The 27865-nt window shown below is 57.0% G+C and overlaps 1 protein-coding gene across 1 annotated transcript; it reads right to left on the reverse strand.

Moving 5' to 3' along the window:
• Positions 1–3888: 3888 nt before the first annotated feature.
• Positions 3889–27858, reverse strand: WDR86 (WD repeat domain 86; the record flags this gene model as incomplete). Its single annotated transcript, XM_082846192.1, has 6 exons — positions 3889–4062; positions 4394–4497; positions 7533–7668; positions 14775–15195; positions 17684–17825; positions 27696–27858. 6 exons carry the CDS (start codon positions 27856–27858, stop codon positions 3889–3891), a joined length of 1140 nt encoding a protein of 379 aa, XP_082702318.1.
• Positions 27859–27865: the final 7 nt, after the last annotated feature.

A 27865-nucleotide genomic window follows, 5' to 3' on the forward strand; every position in this document is an offset into this window, starting at 1 on the left:
CCGGTTGCTGGATGAATCAAGTGTCAGGTGTGTTCCCAAGGCTCTCCCTGCCTCCGGGAGTCACCGGAAGCCCCTGTGACAGGGCAGGTGGGCCACGTGGTTGCCGTCAGGGGGCTGGCCGAAATGCTCCAGCTTTTTCAGGAATCATTTTCAACAAAGCTTGGAGAGCAGTCCAGTTTGAATGGGTGGAGATCTTTTCTTGTCATTCTTTTAAAATGGATGATACAGATGGAAATAAAAGGTGGAAAATATATTCAAAAATTGTCAGCCTAACTTTGCAATGAGTTACTCAAACTCCTAAACTGTTGTGAGTGTTGAAAATGTCTGGGTGGTCTAGAGCTTCACTTAGTTCGAGACGTTTGCTTCCGTTGACTTCTGTGAGGAAGTCAAATGTATGCCCTCAAAAGCACCATCGATGTCTGCTGTTAAAAGATGAAGTGTATGTGGGGGAGGGGAGACTGAGTCGGGGAGGCGGGGTTTGCTTCCTCAGCGTTGGAAGCGGCCGAGAGCCGAGGCGATGAGGGGTTTCTAGCCTCATTTGAGACCATGTCAGACTTGGATTGGGGGCCTAGGTTGCAGCTTCTGGCTAACAAGTTACTGCCCTGGGCTTGGGCCAGGTGTGGCTTCTAGCTTCCCAAAGTGCTTCCTAATGATCTTGGAAAAGGCTAGGGAATTCAAGCCACACTAGCAGGTCTAGTGCTCCATTTTCCTATGAAGAGACACAGAGAAGCCAGTTCTTGAGCTTGGGACAGTGCAGACTATACCCTCCCCACGCACTGGGAGACGGGCTTCTGTCCTGGCTCTGCCTCTAGCTGGTCGTATGAAACTTGACAGGTGGCGACTGAGTGTCACTCCCTGCTCCGGAATCACTCCCTGCTCTGGAATGCAAGAGAAGGAGCAAAGGACATTTGTGATGAAAATGCTGTTACACAGGAGGGAGTGTGCTCAGCCTGAAGTCACAGGGGAGATGGGTTTGGGGGGGTTCTCCTTGGAGAGTCAGAGGGAAAGGACATTCCAGACCTGGGACAAATGAGATAGGAGCTGAGTGTGCCACATTCATGGGGTCGCAGGGGCTGTTCTAGACCCAGAGAGGGTGTGCTGGGGGAAGAGACTGAGGCTGGGAGGATTGCCGAGTCCAACTACAAAGCGCCCTGAAAGGCAGGCGGGGGTCTAGACTTGAGTGGTGAATACCAGGGCCGTGAGAGGGCTCCGAGCAGGATGGCACGCACAGGCCTGTGAGGCCGAGGGGGTCAACGACGGGAGGCTGCGGCGAGAACGTGCTGCACTCGGTCAGATCTGATGCCCATCGCTTTTATGAATTTCTGTCTGCTCTTGACTCTGGTGACAGTGCCATGTCCTGTCCTTGTCTTCCTGCCCATATGTCCTATAAGTACTTCCTGTCCTTCCCCTACCCAACTGAAGGTATTTATCAGAGGCAAGACTGTATCATCAAAGGCAAAGAAACATCTTGTGGTTATCTGGTCTTTATATCCTCAACATCTAGCAAAGCCCTCTGTGTTACTGGAATAAAAATTACCCAACAAAATTGATACAACTTTAGCCAGATTCATCAAGAAAAAAAGGGAGAGGGCCCAAATCAGTAAAATTAGAAATGAAAAAGGAAAAGCTGCAGAAATACAAAGAACCATAAGAGACTGCCACAAGCAACTACACAGCCATAAAATGGACAACCTAGAAGAAATGGACAAATTCTTAGAAAGGTACAATCTCCCAAGACTGAACCAGGAAGAAATGGAAAATATGAACAGAGCAATTACGAGCACTGAAATTGAATCTGTGATTTTCAAATCTTCCAACAAACCAAAGCCCAGGACCAGACGGCTTCACAGGCGAATTCTACCAAACATTTAGAGCAGAGCTAACACCTAGCCTTCTGGAACCCTTCCAAAACATTGCAGAGAAACGAACACTTCCAAACTCATCCTATGAGGCCACCATCACCCTGATGCCAAAACCAAAGATAGCACACAAGAAAATTACTGAAATAAAATTTACCCAAATATGTCATGCTATATAAATGCAAATTAGCGGTTTTTCACTTCTTACTCTTTCTCTGGGAGAGGCACGCTGGAGAAAACGAATGCAGCAGCCGTTTTAGGATCTGCCCCCAGTGGCTGGATAAGCTGCCTGCCCTGCTAGCGAGAGCTGTGGCCCCAAGGAGCGAGAGAGTCTGGTTACTCCGACTGCCTCTGTCAGCACAGCCGACTGAGAAGGTGACGAAATCGGCGCAGGTACTCAAGGTGGTTCTCTCTGCCTGCCCTCCCTGAAGTGCGCTTCAGCTCCCCCGAAAGCCCCTCGGGGTGGGCCTGCCGTTGTAACCGCAGCCTCGGGCCCTGGAGAAGAAGAACCGCTAGGAAGTGAACGCTCCCAGACACAGGCCGCGCACGTGGAACCCCTCACCTGTACTCTGTGCTGAGCCCCACCCAAAGAAGGCTGGGTGATGCCGCTTCTGCAGGTTCTTCTCACAGGCCAGCCTGTTTTCCTGGCGAGGCCCCTGGGTTCCCAGGGTTTGGGGGTCGGGCCTACAGCCCATCACAGAGGTATGCGACCCTTTCTACCGCCCCTGGTGGCAATACCCTGTACGTGTTCCCAAGGGGGTGGGATCCACCCATCAGGCATGGACCTGGGCACCCCAGCGAGCAGGTGAAGCCCGTCCTGCCGCGCATCTTGCATGAAGACACTGGCGCACCCACCTCTGCATCAAGGGCTGCCTCTGCCCGTGGAGGCTTGTCCTTGGCTAGACGCTGAGCTCTCAAGGGCAGACACTGTTCTCTGCAGCGTTTCCTCTTCCTGCACGGGGCGGGGAGCCAGCCAGGGCCTGGCATGGAGGGCCCTGTGGTTGCGGAACATGGGCCCCTCCCGGTGTAAGAGGGGCTGCTGGGGGCGGCTCCCCTCAGGGCCTCTTAGGGTCTGAGCCCCACTTCCCCTTTCATCCCCTCCGGGCAGGTACTCCAGCTGCCTCCTGTGTACACCTCCAGGGCCTTCACCACGCGGGGCGCGAAGCTGCCCCTGTGCGGGTGCCCTTCTGCTCCACACCTGAGAGACAGAGCCTCCTCGATTCCGGCGGGAGCAGCACTGGGTCCCCGCTGTCACCCAGGCAGCTGAGGAGCCGGTTCCTTGCTCCCTGGCCTCTCCCATGCCACTCCCCACTCCAGTGACGCTGCTGTGACACTGGAGGGGCTGTGAGGCCACAGCCCCTCATTTCACCCCAGGGGGCCAGGCCCAGGCGAGTGTGAGGCCCCTGCTTCCCGGCACCCCTTCTCCCTCTGAGATGGGGCTGGGACACCGTGGGCAGAACAAAAGACGACGTGTTGCAGAGCACTGTTAAGGACCTGTATTTTGGTTCTTCACAAATGGACAATTTGCCAAAATAACGACAGTCTGCGGCTTTTTTCTTTGGCCGCGCCGCGCGGCTTGTGGGATCTTAGTTCCCCGACCAGGGATCGAACCCGGACCCTCGACAGTGACAGCGCGAAGCCCTAACCACTGGACCGCCAAGAAGGCCCGGTCTGTGGCTTTCTGAAGCGTCCGCTTCGCTCCGCGGGCAAGGCTTGTCCTCGGAGTACCTCGGGCGCCGGGACCGTGGGGCTGGACACCCTGAGAGTCGGGAGGGTCCCGGGAGGGCCGGAGAGCAGGCTGAGGGCTGGGCTCCGCAGGGGCTCTGGCCGAAGGGGGTGGGACCGAGAGGCGGGCTGGGGACGCGGCGGCAGGCAGGCATGGCCTTCCCACGGGCGGCCTGGCGAGGGCTTCGGAAGTCAGCGGACGCGGAGGACAGGCACCACCGCCGCCCCGGTCCTTGCCCTCGGAGCCCCCGGTGCCGACAGCCGCGTTCCCTCCGCGGGTCCGTGGGCGGCCGGGCGGGGCGTCTCAGGCCGGCTGCAGGGGAGCGGCGGCGGCGCAGCCCACTTTGTTGCTGAAGAGGCGCGAGAGGCTGCGCTTGGGAGCGGCGGGACGCGGCGGCGGGGCGCGCGGCAGGCCGCGCACGTCCCAGAGGCGCAGCGCGCCGTCGTGCGAGGCCGTGTAGAGCACCTGGCCGTGCACCTGCGGGCGCGGGGCGTGGGCGGCGCTGGAGGGGGTGCGCCACCGGCCCCCAACCCCGCGCCTCCCCGCAGCTACGGGGTCACGTAGGTGCAGGCCCCGCCCTGCCTCGGGCCAGCGGCGGCCCGGGCCTCGGCGTGAGCCGCGAACGCCCAGGCCGCCTAATGGGAAAGGCTCAGCCCAGCGGGCCTCGGCCCCGGGGAGGCGCTGCCCGCGGGGGAGCGCTGCTGCCTGGCCCCCCCTCCCCACTTCCCCTCCGAAGCAGAGGCGCAGGCGGGTTCGCCCTCGCTCAGCCAACCAGCCACGGGCCCCCGGAGAGAGCTGGAGCGCCTACCTGGATGCAGTTGATGATGAAGGCGTGGCCGCGGAACACCCTCCGCAGCGCTCCAGACTGGGCGTCGAAGGCGCGCGCGCGGGCGTCCCCGCTCCCCGTGAACACTGTGAACACACGGCGGCACTTGCCTCCCGCCCGAGAGCCCTCGTCCCCTCGGGACTCCGCAGGGCGGGGGGCGTGGATGGACAGGGCGGGGAGAGTGCCGGGAACCCTCTCCGGGACCCATCCGCTCGCCTCCCAGGGATGTCATAATTGCAAATGGGAAACAGCAGAAGCCCCTTTAAAGGAAGGAGGCGGCACCTTCCCTATCTCAGTACTTTCCTGTGAGTTCAGGGTGACGCCCAGGGTCCCGGAGGCGCCCTCTGTGGGCTGCAGCCGGCTCTGCAGGACTTCGGCTGCCCCATCGCCCTTGGGTCAGGTCAGCCTGCCAAGTCCTTCCAGGTGCTTCCACCCCTCCCGAGTACCACCTGGGCCCAGCTTCCTACTCAGGCCATTTGGTGGAAACCTTTGGTGAAGCTTAGCTTCCCTGCCGGGTGTTTCTAGCAGCTCTGAAGCCCCTGCCTCGGGGGGTCATCCCTCCCCCCACCCCCCACCGTCTGAGCAGCCTCTTGGGGCAAGGACCAACCAGAAACTCATTTCTCCCCCTCCTCAGTAATGAACTTGGCCCTCCAAACACAACCCAGCGCCTCCGGGGTTCACTAGAGGGCCCCTGCCCAACCTCTCCCAGGGGGAACCTCCCGATTCTGCCTCCCTTGGGCTTTTTCCTACATTATAACTTAGTCCAAGAGTTCTCAAACTCCCGAGGGCAGGCTGGGCCCACCTGAGTTTCTGATTTAAGGAGGTCTGGGGTGGGGCCTGAGAACCTGCATGTCTAGCCAATTCCAAGTAATGCTGATACTGCTGGTCAGGGACCACACTGACGGCACTGGCCAGAGAAACTCCCTGGTCCACTTATCATCTTAGCCCGGGTTCTTCCAGAAGCTGACCCTGACACTAGGTTTCGAGTGCAAACAGTTCATCTGGCAGGGCATTGCAGGAAGTGGGGAGAGAAACAGGAAGGAAGGACTCCCATGCAGGTGTTTAAGGGAGCAGGTGACCGCTGGGGGCCCTTGGGAGAAGGGGCGGACAGGGTCTCAGAGTTGTTCTACACAGGGACAAGGACACTGGGCTACTTATCCATCAACTCCCAGCCCTCCCATGACCTGCCTCACAGGAAAACACCCTCGGGCGGAGGACCTCAGGTGCTGCAGCAGGAAGTGCCCCTGAGCGTGGTACCCATAGCATCTGCTACAGCCACCCAGCAGCCTGAGTGAGCCACAGTAAGCACCCCCTGGGGGCTCCCTGTCCTTGGGGTGTCTATTCCTTATCCCGTTTCCTGTGTCACCTGCCTAGTCCCAGGTTTGCTGCTAAAGCTACTAGTGAATGTGGACTTGGAGGGAAAGTTTCATTTCTCGTTCTCTTCAGCTCCTTTCCTGCCTTCCCCTCCACCAATGCACTGTGGTTACTGGGCATCCTGAGGGTGGGAAGAGGGTCCAGAATTAGGTCTGATCATCCTGTAGCCTGTTGACAAAGACCAAGGACCAAGTTCCTTAACAGCGGGCAGCAGGTAGGGTCTGTGGGATTTGCCGCAGCGGCAGGTTTCATCCCAGCCTCTGCCACCGGGAGGCGCTCTGGGCAACGTTCTTCTCTTTAAATTAGAGGTCCCCGACAGGAGCAGAGCCATAATCACACTTACAGGCTTGGACACAGGAACAGGAAAAAAATCATTTTTCTGCGTCAGACACCTAAATCCTGAGGGCATCTCATGCTCTATTTTCGGAAATCCATTCTATCTTCATCTAACACCTGTGCTGTGAAGTCAACTTGAATTTTCCACTGTGGCTCCTCCCCCACCCCAGTCTGCTCCCTCACTGCTGTGCTAGGAAGATGGTTCTCAGGCTCAGCTTCGCCTAGGGGGGCTGGCTTCCTGCTGCAGGTGTGTGTGTGTGTGTGTGTGTGTGTGTGTGTGTGTGTGTGACAGAGAGAGAGAGAGAGAGAGAGAGAGAGAGAGAGAGAGAGAGGACGCTGATGGCAAAATATAACATTGGGGATCGTTTTAGGAAAGAGATGTCCAGGAACCTGGGAGCCCCATGCAGGTGTGGTGAGGTTGTGGGTTTTGCTTCCCCAGAACAGTGCCTGTCTTCTGCATGTGTCTGGGGTGTAAACAACTGGCTAGTTGGACAGAGCCAGGAAAGCCCAGATGTGTGACAGTTTGAGACCTGTGGGACAGAGAGCTTGCTGACTACCCAGTAAGCCACACTGCCCTTCTTTCTTTCCAAAATAACCCTGATTAATCCTGGTGGCAGTATCCCCAGATAAGGGTTTTTATTATTCTGTCTCTTTTGCAGGCAGTGGTCAGAGAGATGTATGCAGAAGTCTTTGGGTGGAGTCTCCAGGAAGGATCTTTAAAGGGGCCTACTCATCTAGGAGACACAACCTTTTGCCCTTCCCCTCCTCTTCTTCCTGCCTGCCTAAAACCTATGATGGCTGGAGCTCCAGCAGCTATCTTGAACCATGAGGCCCCCCCCTTAAAGATGGCCGATACATGCTAAGGATGATGAAGTGAAGTGAAAAAAGGAACCTGGGTGTCTAACAACTTTGTGGAGCCATCCGTTCCAGCCTAGACTGCCAGCCTCTGAAATTCTTCTACCTCAGAGAAAAATAAACCACTATCTCATATAAATCCATCATCTGGACTTTATCTTATCTGTAGTCAAACCTAATGCCGAGTGAAGCCAAACCCATGCGGCCCTCAAGTCTGACTGGAGTTAAGTGGTGTCACCGTCTCGAGAGTTAGAATGTGTCCCTGAGACCTGCTGTTGACCTGAGGTCCTCTGAACAAGCAGGTCGCTGCACATCCTAGCGGGGTGAAGGTGGGAAGGAGCCCCTACATCCTTATTTGGAACTTCTTTTGCTGGAGGAACAAACACGTGCACTGAGGGGCCACAGCCGCCGCCCTTGGCCGCTGACCAAACTGAGTGGCAGCTGAGGCTCAAAGAGGGAGGAGTGCAGAGAGGTCTGGGCAAGAGCGGATGTGCTGGGGGGCGGGGCGTGAAGGGGACAGGCAGGCTGGGGCTACGGGGAGGGCGGGGTCACTTACAGGTGCCCGCGTGGTACTTGAGGGCGCTCACGCTGTGTCTGTGGGCCGCGAACGTGCGCACACGCTCGCCCGTGTCTGCCAGCCAGCACTTGACCGTCCTGTCGGCGCTGCCCGAGTACACGTGCCGGTTCACCAGCTGGGGGGGGGGGGGGCGGAAGGGAGGGTCGGCACCGGACACGGGTACCGCTGACCGTAGGGGGCACCCCGGAAGCCCCTCCAAACCTCTCTCTATGGAACGTGGAGAGGGGCACGTGCAGGTCTCAGTGGAGACACTGTGGACAAGCCAGAAATGCCCCTGCCCCTGGGTCGCCCCCCACCACTACCCACTCCAGCACCCAAGGTCACGATGCTCCTCTCTTCCCCTCAGGGCCGTGTAGCTCAGGCAGACCCGGCTTCAGATCCTGACTGGCCCTTGGCCAAGTCAGTCACTCTGCTCTCCAGCGGCTTCACCCGCAGACAAGGATCACGCCAGACCCTTCCGTGCTGCTCAGACACGACCGTACAGCGCTCGGCACCCTAAGAGTAAGGACCAGAAAGTGTCGGCCGGCACTGCTGCTGCTCCTGCCAGGTGTCTCTCCTCAGCAGTTTCCTACAGCTTGGCCCCCGGGAAGGTCAATGTGACTCCACCTGTAGCTACTTCGGTTCCCTGGTACTGTTCCAGCTGAGAAAAGGGCACCCAGGGCAGGGCTTTCACACTGGACTTCTGCTTGGGGAAGGGAGATAGGAGAAAGCTCTAGAAGTAACCTGACAGACCGCGGTGTGTGTAAGGTAGCCCTCTGCTGGGACCGGAGCTGAACACCCAGGGGCCGTCATGGGGTCCTCCCCCCTGCCCCTGGACACAGGTTCCCCCACTTCCCGCTCGCCGCTGCCAGCTGGAGTGGCATTCACACCCCTTCTTGGCGTTGCAGGAGGTTAGGAAAGGGGCTGGGAGACAAAGGAAGGGCATGAGGAAGTCTCCCTCCCAGGAGCACCCCTGCCAAGAGGGACAGGGTACTAGCGTGAGGGAGGCCCAAAGACAATTGAAATAATTCTGCAAATTTCCCTACAGCAAACACCACGCAGCCCAGAGAGCTCCCGACCAGCACAGCACCTCTGGTTATCGGAGACACGGACGAGAACCGAAGGCTGGCGGAGTGGGGTACTCAGCTGCCGTTAGCTGGCTGACGGCACCAGGCCTCCTCCCACTTTGCAGGGCCCAGGAAGAGGAGGGCAGGCTACAAGCCCCTGAGACAGCCATCCAGGACGCCGCTGGGGCCCAGGGGCCGCTGGAGGCTTAGGAAAGATGAGGTCCTTCTCCCAGGGGCAGCAGGCGGCGGGCCTAGTTTGTTTTGCGGGATCTTAGTTCCCCGACCAGGGATCGAACCCGTGCCCCCTGCAGTGGAAGTGCAGAGTCCTAACCCCTGGACCGCGAGGGAAGCCCCTGGAATGGGCATCCTTAACTCATCCCCAGTCCTCCTAGCTCGAGCACACACTACCTACCCATCTTGGCCACTTTCCACTCCAATTCCCACAGCTGACTCAGTTTCCCCATATTACTTCCCAGTTTAAATCCCGGAGAATAGGACTGTGGCCCAGTGCATCTTTCCACCCCACAGCCACAGCACAGGTCAGACTTGGCCTTGGGCCAATCGCTACGGCAGAGGGGGTGGAATCTCGAGGGACACGTATACCTCTTGGAGGCAGAGACTGAGGGCGGACCAAGTGGGCGACAGGCCTGGCCTGCGTCTCTCAGGCCCCGCCCTCCGGTCCTACTGGGGTTACGACTGGCCCAGCCAACGGAGCCTGGCTTCTGGCCTCTCCCGCTGGCGGTCCACTCCCCGAGGACAGGGCCACGTGCGATGTCCGCACACCCGAGGGCTCCTGCAGAACATCGCCCAGTCCTCCCTCCGTCTGCACCACCGTCGAGAAGGGCAGGGGGACCTGCCTGGCATCCCCACCTGCTCTCGGCCTTCGGGGCGCCCCCGTCAGCCCTGTGCCTGGAGCCTGAATGTGGCCCGGCTTCCCCAGGTGCACACGTGTCCTCGCTGTGCCCTGAGATCCCTGCACACACACTGTGCTCCCCTTTAAAAGTCCTCTCTGTGCTGATCCCCCCTCATCTTTTGGGGGAAAGCCACCCTCCAGGACCCCTCCTCATGCTGCCCAGCACTGTCTGCATCCTGCCCCCGAGGCCGACTGCCACTGGCTCCCAGTGTTTCGACTGTCCCCCCACCAAGTGTCACTCCCAGAGGCAGCCCCAGACCTCCAGGGACCACACTCTCCAAACAACCCACTGAGGCCCCCAGACCTATAATAAGGGGAGTGGGTACGGGCAGCCTGTGAGGTGGAGACCCCAGTGGCACATCTAGACCCCTCGGCCTCTGCAGCTCTGTCTGCCCCGCCCCGTGAAGGAGGCACCGAGCGTCCACAGCGGCCGAGACAAAGGGAAGACGCCTCCTGCGAATAGCGGGTGTCCCGACGACGCAGGGCCTGGCGCACGTGCTTAAAAAGCAGCACACTTTCAAAGCACAGATCCTGAGCCCTGAGGCTGATAAGCGGGCAGACGCCTCACTGCGTGCTTTGGCTGGTTTCCCGAAAGGACACCCACGGGGAGCAGCAGGGCAGCCCGTGGAGACCAGAGAGGCTCAAGGCAGATGGGGAAAGCAGGACAGACCCTGACAGGGCGAGTCACAAAGGCCGGTCCAGCGGAACTCCCTCCCAGCAGCCAAGGCAGCTCCGAGAGGACGGGACGGGGCTTATGGGCCATCTGCCTGCGTGCGATCCACCCAAGCAGAGGGCAGGCCTGGGGCTCTGCTGCTGCGGCCCCAGGGGCGCGGCCTTGCCCTCCCCTCCGCTCACGACAGGCCACGCACAGGGCAGCGGGAAAGCAGCAGCTGGGCCACGTGGTGAGCAGAGGGCCAGGTGCAGAGCACAGCCAGGCTCCGGGCACTCAGCCTCCTGTCGGAAGAGGCTCCCCGACTCCAGCACGGTATGGGGCCAGACACACCTTATGAAAACTGCTTGTTAAAAGCACAGGTTGCATGCTCAGTCCTGGGTTCAAATCCTGTCTCTGCCCTTTACCAGCTGTGAGACCTTGGGCAAATTGCTGCCCACTCTGAGCCTCCGTCTTCTCATGTACAAAACGAGAGAAAACAATCACCCTTACAGGTGGCCGTGAGGCTAAATTCAATAATGCACACAGCCTGATCTAACCCGGGAGCCGGTGCGCATCCCTAAAAGGCAGCCCCTCGGGCTTTGGCAGGACAGTGTTTTGTAGGAAAAGAACGGAGGGCCTGACGACGCTGCAGATGGGCAGATGCGTGCCCCGAGCCCTTGGGCGGCCCCACACCTGGCAGAGCCTTTCCTGTTCCTCTCTGGCTGTACTGGAAATGTTTATTTTAATATCTCATTTCAAAGGTGGGTACATAGGTGTCCCTCTTACCGTTTGCTATACTTTGTTTGAAATGTTTCATAACTAAAAATTAAAAAATATGAAGGGACAGGAAAGAGTCTCCACTTTCTCCTTCTTCACAAGGACCCCCCCGGTTGAGCCTAGACCCTGGAGCCCCTCCAAAGAGCAGGGGTAAAGGAGCGGTCCCCCTCGGCGGTCAGCGGGCTTGACCTTGAGTTTGTTACTTGGAAGTGAGCCCTCACCTCTGCTCTGGCCCACCTTCTCCGTAGGAGGCCTGTGCACTCCTGCTCTGCCCCCACCTGGCTTCTGGAACCCTCTAGGGTTCACGTGCTTGACCCTGGATACACATCCCACAGTGAAGAGGAAAGGCAGAGGCCCCCCAGGGCTTGGCCGATTTCTTGGGCCTCGCCTCAGCTCCCGGAAAGTTCAGAGTGGGCCGCAGGCCTGCAAGGAGGAGGCAGGATGCTGCAGGGAGTACCTCATCCACACGGGCCGATGGTTCAGAGATGGGCATAGGAGGCTGCATAGCTCTGTGAGCTTCCTCTCTTCTCCCCAACCTCTGAAAAGGTGGCCCCCAAGTTTATCTCAACACACAAAAGGGCCTGACCTGTTTCCCAGGGACGGTGTAAACACCACAGCTCCATGCAACAGGCCCCTCCGGGATCCCAGCGGACACCTCACACTCAGCCTAACGGGAAACCACGGATGACAACTCCCTCGCTCTCCACCTGCCGGCACGAGCGCTTCCTTCCTAAACAATGCCAGAGGCCAGGCCGCAGGGCTCACAGAACCATCCCGGAGACCCCCGGGAACCCTGCCTGCCTCTGCAGGGCATCTGGGAAGGCAGCCCACCGCTCGCCGAGCTGGGGGGGGGGTCGGAATTCTGGGACGTCCCCAAGGAGAGATCCTTCCCTGGCTTAGGTGGCTCAACCTGCATGTGGACGTGCAGGAAAGGGACAGAGGAAGGAAACAGACATGCAGACGTGAACCGAGGATCACCTATTTGGAGAAGGTAAGGTGAGCAGGGGCGGGGGGTGGCGCCCAGCGGTGACAGCAGGGTCCCAGGGACGGCCCCACGTGGCCAGGGTCTCACGGGCTGGGGCCGAGACTGACAGGTGGCCCTGCAAGTTTCTGATGGCAGCGGGGACGTGGGGAAGTCCTCCTATTAAAGAGGCAGATGGGGGGGAAGGGTCTTCCCCGACCCCACGGTGGGGAGAGGGAGGGACCCTGGAAAGCGGGCAAGGCCAGCACACCCAAAGGTCACCCGCACATGCGTCTCCCAAGTCGCGGTAACCTAGATCTGAGTTTGTACCGGGGAAACACAGCAGGGAGACGCGACGATACAGCATCCAAGCTACAGGGGACGTCTGAGGGGATGTCATATCAAAGCAAAGGAAGCCTGGACGGCCGGGAGTCAGCAGGTCCTCCGTTTCTCGGGAAGGCGCCAGGCCATCTGCTGTGGAGATGGTGGCCCTGGACCTTATCGAGCAGAATCTTATCCCCCAACTACTCTGAAAAACGGGGGCTTTTCTGCCTCAGTCCCGCCGTGGGGCGAAGCAGGCTGTGACTTAACAGCTAATGAAGTAACTAACCAACAAACCAAATAACCGCGTGTTTCCTGAGGCAAGCGCCACTGCTGCCCTGGCGTCAGCGCGCGTGCTGCCTTTGTGCTCGTCCCTTCAGGCTCTGCGTTAGGACCGGCCTCTACAGGGGGCCCGCTGCTCCTGACGCTGGGGGCGACCCTCCCCGCCCAAGCCGACAGCGCGGGCCCTGCCTCCTTCCAACTCTGACCCCAGGGGCCTCCACACACTGCACTGTGCCCACCCTCACCCCGCCCTGACCCCAACCCACCGCCCAGCAGGGCCCTCCCCCCATGCCCACCCCCTACCCCCCACCCCCACCTGGGACCCATCCTGGACAGACCCCGGTGTGTGCTCATGGGAACAACACTGACTTCACTCTGGGAGCTCCCCACCCCACCCCAGTGGCACCCCACACTACGAGCTGGCCTGGCCTTCGAGCTGCTCACAGTCTCCTGAGTACCCTCCTGCAGAGCCTGCAGGGCTCCCACCAGCTCTGTTCCCGGGCACATTCACTTCCACTGCTGTGCGCGACGCTGGGCTCCACGCCCTGCAGGCTGACTCCAACATGGGAGACGGACTTGCCCCTGGGCGGTACCAGAAGACTGAGCCCAGAGACCCCACGCGCCCTCAGGAACCCAGAGCCCGTCCCTCCATGCCCCGCCCAGGACGCATCCCCACTGCCCCCTGCACACCTCTCCCCATCACACACAGTGCTGCCTCCCAGGTGCCCGCCGGTCCTCCCTTCGCCTCCCCAAATCCCAGGATCAGATACCAGGTGGCTTAGGGACCTGCCGTAGAGCACAGGTAACTCTACTCAGTACTCTGTAATGGCCTAGATGGGAAAAGAACCTAAAAGAGAGTGGATATATGTGTATGCATAACTGATTCACTTTGCTGCACACCTGAAACTAACACAATATTGTAAATCAACTCTACTCCAATAAAAATTTTTTTAAAAAAATCAAAGTTAAAAAAAAAAAGAAAAAGAAAACAGGTGGCCAACTCTTAACTCAGTAACAACCAGCCCCCCGCCCTGCCCCCATCACTAGAAAAATGCAATTTATCCAACCAAACATGGGCCCTCTGCCGTTCACCAGGGGCCAGAGATGATTCTGTCCAAGCAAAGTGGAGCCCTTCTCTACTCCACTGGTCCTGGGGCCCTAGGGCTGCCCTTCACCTCGAGAACCCAAAACGGGCCTCCTGGCCTGGCTCTCCAGGGGACTGCCACACACTGCTTCCTGTCACCTTGAGGCCACCCCCATCGCTTCATCGGTGGCTCCCCAGAGGCTCGGTGCCTCTGAGCACTGCACCCCAACCTGCTCACCTCGGGTGTGGGAACTGGCCTGGAGAAGGAAAAGGGCTGTGGCCACGACCCGGGCCAGGAACATCCAGACCCTAATATCTAGATAGAGGGAGGGACCGTATGCTGCAGACATGCCCGCCAAGTGCAGGCCACACATCCTCATAGCAACACAGGCTTCATAGCAACAGTATCACAGGCTGACGGGCGTCAAGAACAGGCTCTGTGGCAGGCACTGCGTCCGCTGTCAACTCACTAAATCCTCACGACAACCCGGGGTGGGCACAGCTCCACGCCCGTAATCCCTGATCCAAACCTCGGCCGACGTGTTTCGGGAGTTTTTGGATTTGAGGAACACACTCGTGTTTCCACAGCAAAGGTACACGTAGTCCCAGGAAGTGAGATTAAACTTAACTACAACCAGCCTCATATCAAAATGAGTTTTGATGCCAAGCCTAAGAAAAAACCTTCCTTTTTTTTCAACTTTTGGATTTAGGAATTATGGACCACAGTTTGTGCGTAGACGTAATCCTCACTTCACACGGACGGAAACCAAAATTCATGTGTTGGCAACAGCCCTACCCCTGGTATCTGTGAATGTGACTGTATCTGGAAATAGGGCCTTTAAGGACGTAATTCAGTTAAAATGAGGGCATTAGAGTGGAACCTCATCCAGTATGACTGGTGTCCTTACGAGAAGAGGGAATCTGGAAGCAGAGGGAAGACGGTGTGAGGACACCAGGGGAATGGCCGTCTACCAGCCGAGGGGAGAGGCCTCAGAGGAAACCAACCCTGCTGACACCTTGATCTCGGACTTCCGGCCTCCAGAGCTGTGAGCCAATCAATCTCTGCTGTTTAAGCTGCCCAGTCAGTGGTACTTTGTTCCACAGCCTGAGCTGACTGGTACCCTGGGTGGGGCGGCAGCTCAGAGGAGGAGCCAGGGGCCTCCCTGGCAGCCAGGCCGGCCTCACCTCCAGACAGATGACGGAGCCCTGGTGCTCCTGGAACACACGCAGCTGCTGCCCACTCAGGATGTCCCAGGCTCGGACGGTGGCATCTGTGCTTCCAGTGAAGGCCGTGTGGCCAGGCGTGGCCAGCACCAGGCAGAGCACGGCACCTGTGTGGCCCCGCAGTGTCTGGTGGCAGCAGCCGCTGGCCACCTGCCAGACCTTAGCCGTGCCATCCGTGCTGCCTGTCACCAGGAGCCCCCTGGCCACGGCCTCCTCCGTGCACGGAGCCCCAGGGAGGTCCTGGGGGGCAGAGTAGGCTAGAGTCAGCACACAGTTGCGGTGGCCCCGGAACTCCCGGGCCACCTGCCCCTTGTCCACACTCCAGGCTCGAGCTGTCCGGTCGTAGGAGCTGCTGAAGAGCTGGTTGTTGGCGACCAGGATCCTGGTGGCAAGAGGGGAAGGGTCAGGGGTCAGAGCGCACAGGGCTGCCCGGCAGGCTGGCGTCTTACGTGTTCAATGAGCCCACGTGATGGGTGAGAAGAGTGAATGGTCCCAGTGACTGGGAGCCCCAAGTCTGAGAAAATCTCAAGGCTGAGGAGTCTGAGGCCCCCTGCAGCAGGGGAACAGTGAGGGAGCCAGGAGAGCCCACGGGGGGGGGGGGGGGGGGGGGCGGGGGGGGGAGCAGAGCCTGCCAAACAGTAACTATTCATGACTCCTATTCTCATTTTGATGTATGCTAAGACTTTCTCTGCAGAAAATACACATCTGTCTCTAGCATAGAACTCTGTGTATAACTTCAAAGGGCATGAGGGTGGACCCTAATTTACACACCACCCCCAAAGGGCTGCGGCCTGAACCTGGAATGGGGCGTGTCATCTGTGTGGCCACAGAGGGGTCAGGACCCCCATCTCAGTCTCAGAGGCACCCCTCTTTTAAAAGGTCTTGCCTGGGAGCCTAGCACGGGCAGGAGGAAAGATGGACACGGAACAGAGCAGACCTTCCATCCGCGGCCTCTCACCTCTGGGCGGTTCTCACTTCCCACAAGTCATTAAGGATGCAGCACAAGAAAAGCACACTTTCTATTGATGGCTTCTTCCCTAATGCCAGGAGGTACGGTCTTCACCACATGTGTGTTTCTAAAGGAAAGTGACGACGCGGTGCCTCGGGTGATGTTCTGGCGGCCCGAGTCCTGCCGGGTGTGGCCTGTGACGGCAGGGACGCCGGGCCGGGCCGGTGCCCCCAGAAGCTCACACACCTGGCCCGGCTCTGAAAACATGAGAACTGTAGCCCATGTTCTCACCTCAGGGCCATCACGCATTTGTGAGCAGTTACTTAATAATGCAGATATGCACCTAGAGATGTTTAGAACAGCCAACTGCTCAAAAGAGTGTGTGTGTGTGTGTGTGTGTGTGTGTGTGTGCATGAGCGCATATGTGTACGTGTGTGTGAACATGTGTGCACTCGGGAGCGTCTACACCCGGCAGAGCGTCATTCCCGGCCTTAATTGTCCAGATTTCCTTTTGAGGAGCCACTGATTCGTTTCCAGGTACAACCGGAGGGCCGGCTGGTCACCTGAGATGTGGCTTTCTCCCACCCACCCCATCCTCTGTCAGCCCTTCCAGCCACTCACAGCCTCACTAGAGGAGGCGCCCCAGGCCCACACTTCTCCTCAGTCACAAACTTCTTTCTCAAGAAAGAGTGTGGAAGAGGCCAGCAAGAGCTCAAATACGGGTCCCAGTTCCAGCCCTCCTCCACCCCGGCCTGCGTGGTGCTGGCTGGTCTCCCAGGACCCCGGGCCTCGCCTGCTCTATCTAAGGGGTGTAGGTGAGATAAAAGCTCAGCTGCAGGAGGCGGGGGCTGGGGCAGAGCTCTATGAGGTCCCCAGTGGGGTCCTTCCCCACTCAGAACCATCGAGCCAACACGAGCCTTGTGCCTCTCTGCTCAGCGATGCTCCCCTGTTCCCGCCCTGTGGGAGCACCGTTCCGTCTACAGGCAGCTGGTACTCCGGGCAGTTAATGATCGGGCTGACCCACCGCTTCCACCCACCGTGTGCTGGAACATTAGGCCGCACGGGTCCCACCTGGACCCAGGCTCCACAAAGCTCACGCTGCCAGCATCCCCTCTGGCTGAGAACATCCTTCCGTCCCTGCCCCCCACCCTGCCAAATGCCCGCCTGCACTGGGCCCTTTCCCTGCTTAGTTCGCTGCCCGGGCAGCTGCCCTTCCTGGTCAGTGAGGTCACGAGGGCCCCGGTGCTCAGACTCCTGCTCATACCGGGCACTCCCTCGGGAGTTTGCAACGGGCCCCAAGTTGCAGAGATAGTGTCCAATTGATCTGATCACCAAGGAATTTCCATGGCTCAGCTCAGACCCAAACTCAATACATTTTTGCAAAAATTCAAACCTCCATGAGAAGGAAGGTCTGGGATATCTTCAACAGCAACACGGAAAGGAGAGGTTTAAAAACACCCTCGACTCCCTCTTCAGAACAATCCCCATTCTGCCCCTCCTCCGAGCCCCCAGTCCACCATCAGGTACCAATTAAGCCATTTCCTGTGGAATTTGTTCCCTCGGTGGGAGCTGCAGCCTCCAACCCCTTTCCCTGCACCCAGCTGGGGGCAGCTGTGCTGCCAGGGCCATGGGAGGGCTTTCAGGCTCTGGTCTAAGTGTTGGTGGTGCCTCCCTGCCCCACCCCCACCTCCCAGCCCCCCCAACCTGCAGCCCTGGGCAGTTAGCGCTTGCTGCGCTGGGGACACTGCTGTCCTTCCACTGCTGTTGCTCCGGACTACCTCCCCGCATGTCCACACGTGTTCCCCAGGGAAGCTAAGTTCCTCCAGGGCAGGGGCCCCACAGCCTACATCTCTGTCCCCTGGGACTCGGCCGGGTACCATGAGGAGAGGCCGAGTCCTCCCCGCCTGGCAGGCACACCGACCTGTTTACAATGGATGTGTGTCCCCGGAACACCTGCAGACACTGCCCGGTCAGCACATCCCACTTCCTGATGGTGCAGTCAGCACTGCACGTGAAGGCGGCTTCGTCCTCCAGCTGGCAGAAGGTCACATAGCTTTCGTGCCCTGCAGGTGAGCGGGGGAGATGTGAGCACAGCAGGGCATGCCAGCTCCCGTTTTTCTTTGAGAATGTTTGAGATGGGGAGGAAGGGAAGAAAGCAGGGGGCGGCGAGTGTTTGCAGCAAGTCCAGTAGTGACTAGCGTGTTGAAATGATGCTTTAAGTCTGGGAGAATCTCAGGAATCGTGGGGGCCAGGAGCAATTCAGGCGGCACTTAGCCTGCCCTGGAATCCTTCCTCCCTCCTCTCCTTCCCTCCCCCTTCTTAGTCGTCTCCTTTTAGGCTTCTTCAAACTTTTCAGCTACTTGTATTCACTCCGTCATTCAACAAACCCCATGTTAAGACGCAGGAAGTACAGAGGCCAAGGGCATGGTCTTCGGAACCAGAATGCCTGGGCTAGAAGCCTGGTGCTGCTACTGGCTGCCCATGGGCAACTTATTTCACCTCTCTGTGCCTCGATTTCCTCACCTGAAATGGGGAGAGTGACAATGCCTATCTCACAGTGTTCCTGTGCGGCTGTGTAAACGCTAGGCGTGAGCTGTTCTTACATTTGGGGACAGACACTGTGGTAGGCAGAATTCTGGCCCCGAAGAGAGCAGGTCCTAATTGCTGGAACCTAGAAATGTTACCTTTCTTGGAAGAAGACACATTTATAGATGCAATTAATTAAGGATCTTGAGACGGGGAGATTGTCCTGGATATCAGGGTGGGCCCTACACGCCATCACAAGCATCCTTATAAGAAGGAGGCAGAGGGACTTCCCTCGTGGTCCAGTGGTTAAGACTCCATGTTCCCACTGCAGGGGGCCCAGGTTCGACCCCTGGTCAGGGAACTGGATCCTGCATGTCGCAACTAAGAGCCCACATGCTGCAACTAAAGATCCCGCATGCCGCAACTAAAGAGCCCTCATGCCACACCTAAGGCCCGGCACATCCAAATAAATAAATAAATACACACATAGAGGAGGCAGAGGGAGATCTGAGGACACAGAGAAGGCACCATGAAGAGAGAGCAGAGATTTGCAGGTGCTGGCCCTGAAGATGGAAGTGATGCGGCCACAAGCCAAGGGGTGCAGCAGCCATCAGAAGCTGGAAAGGCAACGGCATTCTCCCCTACAGGTTGCAGAAGGAACCCAGCCCTGCCAACCCCTTGATTTCATCCCAGTGACACTGATTTTGGACTTTTGGCCTCCAGACTTGTGCCGGAATAAACTTGTTTTAAGGAAACCCAGTGTGATCATCGGTCACAGCCGCTGCAGGACACAAATACAGAAACAGACATAATTAAAACACATTCCCTGCCTTCAAACAGAGCAGCCAGCCCAGAAGGAGGGACAGTCAGTCGAGCTTGATACGTGCTGGGACAGAGCGTGACGAGGGTCGACAGAGCAGAAGCCTGGGTGTGGCAGGCAAGGAAGGGTCTACGCAGTACCCGTGTCTGTCGGCAGAAGAGGAAGAGCATCTGGGAGAGAAGCTAGCACACACCAAAGCAGGAGGGGCCCCTGGGGCCAGAATTCAGGCATTTGGCAGAAACGGTGGATTAAGTAGACACAGTGAGGGTGGAGGTCTGGGACGGAGGGAGGGCCCCGCAGTATGGGGTCTCGGCCAAGTGCACCTGGTCATCCTCTTACGGGGCAGTTGTCAGATCTTTTGACTCTCACCCTGGCTGTGGGGTCGATGTTTACCACTCGACCATTATTAAGCAGCCCAGGAATCCTCCATCCTTGGACACAGTAGGGCCTGTTTTTCAGGTAAAAGTGTTTCCATCTCGGATATAAGCACTTCCAACAGCAAACTGAAGCTGACTCTACTGGAGAAGAATTCAGGGACCAGAAAATCAACGGAAGCAAAGGAATGTTAGACCTAAGAGCCACTTCACAGACGAGGAGACTGAAGAATTCAAATAATAACACATGGGAGCGTCATATTTATTACTTTAAGGATTTCGATCAGATTATAACATTTCATCTAGATGTCTGGTATCTTGTAGACGGGGAGTTAGAATCTCCTGGGTAGTTTCAAGCTGATTCACACTTACTTTTTTTTCTTTTTGGCCCTGGGGTCAAGCTTAGTTTCTCTTGGAAGGACCCAACTTCCTGAGTTCTAAGAAACAGAATTTTTTTTTAAAGTAAGAAAGAAACGTTTTCCCGTCTTCTTGGATAGCACATACCAGGCCTCTAGGAAAACAACATTTGCGTAAATTAAGTAAACACGGGAAGAGATTGCAGACTGTTTCCCTCAAAGTGCACATCAGTTTAAAAGTCGAGGGCAGGGCTTCCCTGGCGGCGCAGTGGCTGAGAGTCCGCCTGCCGATGCAGGGGACACAGGTTCGTGCCCCGGTCCGGGAAGATCTCACATGCCGCGGAGCGGCTGGGCCCGTGAGCCATGGCCGCTCAGCCTGCGCGTCCAGAGCCTGTGCTCCACAACGGGAGAGGCCACAACAGTGAGAGGCCACGTACCGCAAACAAACAAACAAACAAAAAGTCGAGGGCAAATGTGTTTGGCAAAACACAGCCCAGCTTTTTGCCAATCCCAAAATGTTTATAAAATATCTGAGGATTCTCAACGAGCTTCCCCCGAGACCGGATCAGCCATCAGGAGGGGTCGGGAGGACGCAGCACCATGAAGAGTGCCCAGTGCTAACCAAGGCCAGGAGAGGCTCCCTCGGGGTGTCACTCCCATGCCAGCTCCTTCCGTCCCATCTCAGCAGCATCTGACAGCAGGAAGGCAGAGCGTCATGTGAACCCGTCAACCAGGCCAAGAAAAACATTGAAAATCCAAGCGTGGCACCTAGACTCGGTGACACTGCAGCCATTAACCAAGACGGTGGGAGTGGGGCAGCTTTTCTGATACGCAGAAGTAAAAGAACGGATGTATACACTGATTGCAAATCAACAGAAATATAAACAGACTTGAAGAAAAGAGGTGATAATAAAAAGTTTTTCAATGTAAAAAAACTCATCCCCGAAGCTGGGCCCGGCTGATCCTCTGCTCCCTCAGGGGACTGGCCAAGCTGGCGGGGGTCCCTGCATCGCTCAAGGCTCTCCCCCGCACAAGCCCCTTCTCCAGCACAAGACGCCCATCTCACATCTGACAACCCAAGAAAGCGATCCGGGCTCAGAGCCCTTGCAGCACAGGGGCCCTGGGGGCTGCGGAGCGCGCCCCTGACTATAATCCACAGGCTATAATCCAGAGACCAACGACAGGGCTCCACCGCCCCAGCAGGATCACCAGGGGTGGAGGAGTGAGGGCTCGGAGAAGGGAGGGCCCATCATGTCTCCAGGGACCACAGCGCCTCGGCCACAAGCTGTTGGAATTGTGCAGAATAAGCAAGAAAGCCAAACTAAAAATAAATATTTTTGAAGGGATATAGAATGCAGATAAAATGCGGTTATTCTGTTCAAAAGAATATGCCGAGGCTCAGGGTTTCCTGCCAAGGTAGCCGGCCCTGTCTCCCCGCTTGCACGCCCCTGGACTCGCCGGAGGGTTAGAGTCCAAGTGCCCCCTCCCCATGCAGCAGCAGCTCGCCGCGCTGGAGACCAGGGTCTGCAGGGGCAGAGGGGCCTGGAGTGGGCACGGCCCAGCTGAACACGTCTTCAACTCAGCATGAAAACCCTGCTGCCCCTGGCGTCTTTCGTCTGCCCCCGTGGGTCCTCGTCTTCTCCAGCCTGCGCCCTGCAGCGCCCCCCACCCGCTGTGGGCTCCCGGTCTCCTCCGCTGCCCGCAGGGTTCAGACAGTCGGGAGCCCCAGGAGGGGTCTCTAGCTCGGGATGCGCTGGCCGAGGCCCTCAAACCACGGTCACGCCTCCCCGGAGGGAGCCCCCCTCCCCAGCCGTTTCCAGGCGGCAGTGACCGCTCCCACCCTCCCTCCTTCAGGCCTGGGGATGATGACAGCTCCTCTGGTACTCGCCGTAAGTACAGTGGTTCCCCACACTCTGCCCACATTTTACAAGCGTCCCTTTATTAGACTCTCCTCGAGTTACCATTCTGAGGTACCAGTTGTTTCCTGCCGTTGTCTGAGCACGGGAGCCCTGGCTGGAATGGACGGGGTCTGACAAAGCCACTGAGGACGCAGGCTTGGGCCACCCGCCCCCGAGCTCCCAGCCCGGGCTGATGCTCTGCTCACTGCTGCCGCCGCAGGGCCTGTCCTCAGCCCAGCTTCACCCGCTCCACAACCTTGACCAATCTCTCCGGCCTCCATCCCCATTCTCCTAAATCCGCACCCACAGGGGAGCTCACCTGCCCCAGACCGTGGTCTCCGCAGAACTTTAGAGTGAATTGCCAGTATGGGCCTCCTTCACATCCATACTTAAACTGTTTTTTTTTTTTTTTTTTTTTTTTTTGCGGTACACAGGCCTCTCACTGCTGTGGCCTCTCCCGTTGCGGAGCACAGGCTCCAGATGTGCAGGCCTAGCGGCCATGGCTCACGGGCCCAGCCGCTGCGCGGCATGTGGGATATTCCCGTACCGGGGCACGAACCCGTGTCCCCTGCATCGGCAGGCGGACTCCCAACCACTGCGCCACCAGGGAAGCCCAAAACAAACTGTTTTTTGATGGAATTTTTCCTTGACCAGGACAAAGTTAATAACGATTTGTTTGTGTCTGAGAGCCTTCCCTGTGCTCCCACCTGCCCGTTTAAAACTACGTATGAGATGATTCAGCAATCCCACTTCTGGGTATATACCCAAAAGAGTGGAAAGCAGGGCCTGGAAGAGATATTTTCACACCCATGTTCACAGCAGCATCACTCACAATGGTCAGGAAGTGGAAGCAGCCCGTGTCCACCGACGGATGATGGATAAAGAAGAGAGATGAGATCCACACGGCAGAACAGCCTTCGGCTTTCAAAAGGAAGGACATGGTGGCCCGTGCTACAACCTTGGGGACATTGTGCTGAGTGAAATGAGCCAGTCCGCAAAAGACAACTAATATGTGATTGCACTTATACAAGGCACCCAGAGGAGTCAGGTTCCTAGAGGCAGAAAGTAGAACAGTGGGTGCCAGGGGCTGGGGGAGGGAGGAATTAGGTTATTGTTCAGAGGGGACGGTTTCAGTTTTACAAGAGGAGAAAACCCCGGAGGTGATGGTGGGAATGGCTGCACAACATTTTGAGCGTTTAATGTCTCTGAACTGTATATTAAAAACGGCTAAGATGGTGAATATTATGCTGTGTGTTCTTTATAACAATTAAAAATTGTCTCAGTTCCAGGTCCTCCTGGGCCAAGAGGTGAACCCTGACTACCCCAGCCCACCAAGTTCCTGCTCTTCTGAAGTGCACACAGCCCCTTAGTTAAGCAGTCGTTCTTTCAATCCAATCTGCAAATTCCCTGGGGCGGGATCCGAGACTCTTGCAGCTTTGAATCCGACACAGGCACCCAGCGCAGTCAGGCCAACAGGCAGGTGAGGGGGAAAGGGCTCTGGACCCAGAGGGAGGAGCGCAGAGGGCTGGCAAGCCTCAGTTTCCTCATCTACAAAACGGGATGATAAAGAGTTGTGGGAGGCAAATGAGGAAGAGCTTTGGAGCTGGCATGGCACAGTGCCAAGGGGTGCTGTGACTCACTTCGGGCGTGAAGGATAAGACAGCAAATACATGAGCTAGGAACTCTTCATTAACTGGCTTGATGCCCACCATGACCTTGTGAGATTAGGTTCCTCTTGTCATCACCCCCAATTCACAGATAAAGAAACTGAGGCACGGGACTTCCCCGGTGGTCCAGTGGGTAAGACTCCACGCTCCCAGTGTGGGGGACCCGGGTTCAATCCCTACTCGGGGAACTAAATCCCACATGCATGCCGCAACTAAGAAGCCCTCATGCTGCAACTGAGGATCCCGTGTGCCGCAATGAAGATCCCGTGTGCCGCAACTAAGACTTGGCGCAGCCAAAATAAATAAATAAATAGGGCTTCCCTGGTGGCGCAGTGTTCAAGAATCCACCTGCCAATGCAGGGAACATGGGTTCGAGCCCTGGTCCGGGAAGATCTGGGAAGATCCTCTGGCCCCCAACTGCTTCTGCACCGTGAGCTCGTCTGCAGAAGGAAAACGCATGGCAGGAGCTGCCAACCCAGGCCGCTCTGCCCGAGAAATCCAGGCCTGACCCACCAACAGGCTCTCCTTTGAAGCCTTCTGTGGGCCCTAAGCTATGCAAGGAGCGGACACTCACCCCGAGGTGGCAGTGTCTACAATGGCAGTGGAAAGAGCCTGGATTTGGAGTCAGGAGGCCTGCAGGGTCTGCTGCTGATCAGCCGTGTGGCCCCGGGGGAGCACAGCTTCCCTGCAACTCTGTCCTGCCCAGAGCAGGGGCCACACGGTGGGCGAGAAGCCTCTCTGCCACCCACCAGCCGCAAGACCCTGGACAAGCCCTGCAACCACACTATGCTTGGGGCGTGCTGACAACAGCACCTGCCTCACGGTGTGCGTGTCTAGGAGACACTTAGAATATGCTGCATGTTCTCCTGTTCTCATCTATAAACTGGTGTTATCATAGCAGCACTATTCACAATAGCCAAGACACGGAAGCTACCTGAATGTCCACCAACAGATAAATGGATAAAGGAGATGTGGTGTGTATACACACACACACACACACACACACACACACACACACACACACACACACACACACCCCAGAATACTACTCAGCCATCAAAAAGAATGAAATAATGCCATTTGCAGCAACATGGATGGACCTAGAGATTATCATACTAAGCGAAGTAAGTCAGAAAGAGAAAGACAAATACCATATGATATCACTTATAGGTGGAATCTCAAATACAATACAAATCAACATATCTACAAAACAAAAACAGACTCACAGACATAGAGAACAGACTTGTGGTTGCCAGGGGTGGGGAGGGAAGGAATGGGAGCTTGGGATTCGCAGAGGCAAACTATTATATATAGAATGGATAAACAACAAGGTCCTACTGTATAGCACAGGGAACTATATTCAATATTCTGTGACAAACCCTAATGGAAAAGAATATGGAAAAGAATATATATAAATATATATGTATAACTGAGCCACTCTGCTGTACAGAAGAAATTAACACAACATTGTAAGTCAACTAGACTTCAATAAAATTTTAAAAATAAATAAATAAACTGCTGTCAATTGTTATTTTATTTTATTTTTTTTTTGGCCGTGCCACGCAGCTTGTCTTAGTTCCCCAACCGGGGACTGAACCCAGACCCTCAGCAGTGAAAGCGCAGAGTCCTAACCACTGGACTGCCAGGGAAGTCCCTAAACTGCTGTCAATTCTATCCACCTCACAGCTGCAAGGGTTAATACCATAAGAAATATGTACTTAGAAGGGTATTTATAAAATACAGGGCACTAAAATGTCAAGACATTTTTATTAATATTTCACTCATACAAAAAAAATCCTATGGACTTCCCTGGTGGCGCAGTGGTTAAGAATCCACCTGCCAATGCAGGGGACACGAGTTTGATCCCTGGTCCGGGAAGATCCCACACGCCACAGAGCAACTAAGCCTGTGTGCCACAACTACTCAACCCATGCGCCACAGCTACTGAAGCCTGCGCGCCTAGAGCCTGAGCTCTGCAACGAGAGAAGCCACCGCAATGAGAAGCCCGCGCACCGCAATGAAGAGTAGCCCCTGCTCGCCGCAACTAGAGAAATCCCGCGTGCAGCAACAAAGGCCCAACGCAGCCAAAAAAAAAAATCCCACAGAGGAGCAGTTGGCAGGTCCTTGCTTACCATGGGGGCCACACAAGGATTATCACACACCCAAAATGACTCTCTCACAAGTCTATTAGTGCAATTTCAGGATAAGCAAAGGTTACTTTTGTCCCCTCTGTCCTTGACAATTCTCAAAGTGCAAACCCTTATAAAAGAAACGACCCTGTCAGCAGTTTTTCCGTTTGATAGCGTTTTCCCATGGAGTGGGAAGGCCTCCAACTAGGGCAACAGAGGGTCCAGCGTGGCCTTGCTAGGAAGCAGGTTCTGGTGTCCTGAGGGGACGAGCCGCTGTGAGGGTCACTAAAGTGGGTGTGAAGGGGACTTGCCAGGCACAGAGCCGGGTGAGGATGGCAGGGCAGGGCTGGGCAGGACTGTGGGCCCTGGGGGCGGAGCCGGGTGCCCACGAGGCCAGAACCACCCTGGAAAGGACTGGAGCTTCCTGAGGCAGAAACTGGCCTACAAACGGGGCTCCCACGAGGGGTCCCAGGCCCAGGGCTCCCCGGGCCAGCCGATCAGCAGAGTCACCTCACAGCCTACCCCCAAAGGCTCAGTGAAACCCAGACCTAGGAACCTGCATCTCTGAAAGCCCTCCAGACACTCTTCTCATGTTTGGAAAGCAACACACACTGGATTTAAATTTTCTAACAGATCTGCACCTTGGCAGTGTGTGTGACTCTCTGTGCGTGGTGGCCAACTCCCCATTACCTACACCAGCTCCCAAACAGCAGGCAGTCCAAGATGCATCCCTACTGAGTTTTGACGTAAAACCAACAGGGTGCGACTTCCCTAGCGGTTCGGTGGTTAAGATCTGCCTGACAAAGTAGGGGACACGGGGTCGAGCCCTGTTCTGGGAAGATCCCACATGACGGGGAGCAACTAAGCCCGCGCACCACAACTACTGAAGCCCGCACACCTAAAGCCCGTGCTCCGCAACAAGAGAAGCCATCGCAATGAGAAGCCCGCGCACCGCAACGAAGAGTAGCGCCCGCTCGCCGCAACTAGAGAAAGCCCGCGCACAGCAGTGAAGACCCAACGCAGCCAAAAAATAAATAAACAAAAAATAAAACCAACAGGGTGGGACTTCCCTAGCGGTCCAGTGGTTAAGACTCTGCGCTTCCACTGCAGGGGTCACAGGTTCGCTCCTCGGTCGGGGGGGCGGGGGGGAACTAAGATCCCACGAGCCTCATGGCCCAGCCAAAGATAAATAAATAAATAAATGAAATGAAATGAAAAAAAGAAACCCAGCAGGGTCAGGATCCGCCAATACGGAAGCTAATTTACTCCCTGTGCCTAGATGAGCCAGGAGGCCTGGGGCAGGCCTCCCAGGATTTGCTGATTATGGTGGAAAAACCAACAGTGAAAAATAACTGTGCACACGGTGCAGGCAGCCTGGTGCTTCCACAAGGGGCTGTAGGAGCCACTCAGACGACAGACGGACCTCACACTCCTGTGCCGCAGGCATGTGACAGGGACCCGAGGTAAGAAAAACGTCCACCTCCCCTTGAGTAAGCCACAAATATAAATCGGTGTGGGTAGGCTGGCAGGGCTCTTTCGTAAAACAATTTTTACGCCTATGTGTACCTCCTGCTATTTCATGGACTTTCCAAACATGCCAAATTGCAGGTGAAATGAGGCAGTGAGAGAGCAGGGCAGGGGGGTCGAATGAGGGAGGGGGTTTTCGACTCTGCCCCACCATGGGCTGTGTAAACCGCTGGCGAACTACCTAACTCCGTGCCTCAGTTTCCCTGCCTGCACGAGTGGTGGGAAAACAGTACCACACCATGCGGAGTGCACTCCGCAGTGCCCAGGCCGATTAACAAGCCACCGTTGTGACTACAAAGGCCCCGAGAGAGGAAATGTTCAGCCAGAGGTCACAAGGCCAGTGAGAGACGAGGGAAGCTGAGAGGGGCAGAGCTGCGATTTCTTTTTGTTAAAACTGCCGTGATGGAAGGGATTTCACCCAGCGGTTGACAGGTGATCTGCGCCCTCGCAGCCTCGCCCCTCGGCTCACTGGCCCGTATCGCAGCCCCCTCTGCACTCCCACCCCACCCAGCGCGATGGGCGCGGGCTGGACTTGGGGGAAGGGGTCTGCGGACAAAAGCGCCCAGGTCTGAGGCAGGCGAGCGGCAGAGAGGAGGACAGAGAGAGAGGTCGGAGGACGCGGCCAAGCGGGTCTACCTTGCAGGAGGGCGCAGCACTGGCCGTCCGCGGTGCTCCAGAGTCGGGCCGTGCCGTCCTCGCTGCCCGTCAGCAGGCGCTGCCCGTCGGGGCTCAGGCTGAGCCAGTTGATGCCCCCGCGGTGGTCCGCGCAGACCCTCAGGGCAGACCCTCCGCCCCCCATCCCGCCG

This window comes from Leucopleurus acutus (genome assembly GCF_964270905.1).
Source record: "Leucopleurus acutus genome assembly, chromosome: 9".
NCBI classification, from domain to species: domain Eukaryota; kingdom Metazoa; phylum Chordata; class Mammalia; order Artiodactyla; family Delphinidae; genus Leucopleurus; species Leucopleurus acutus.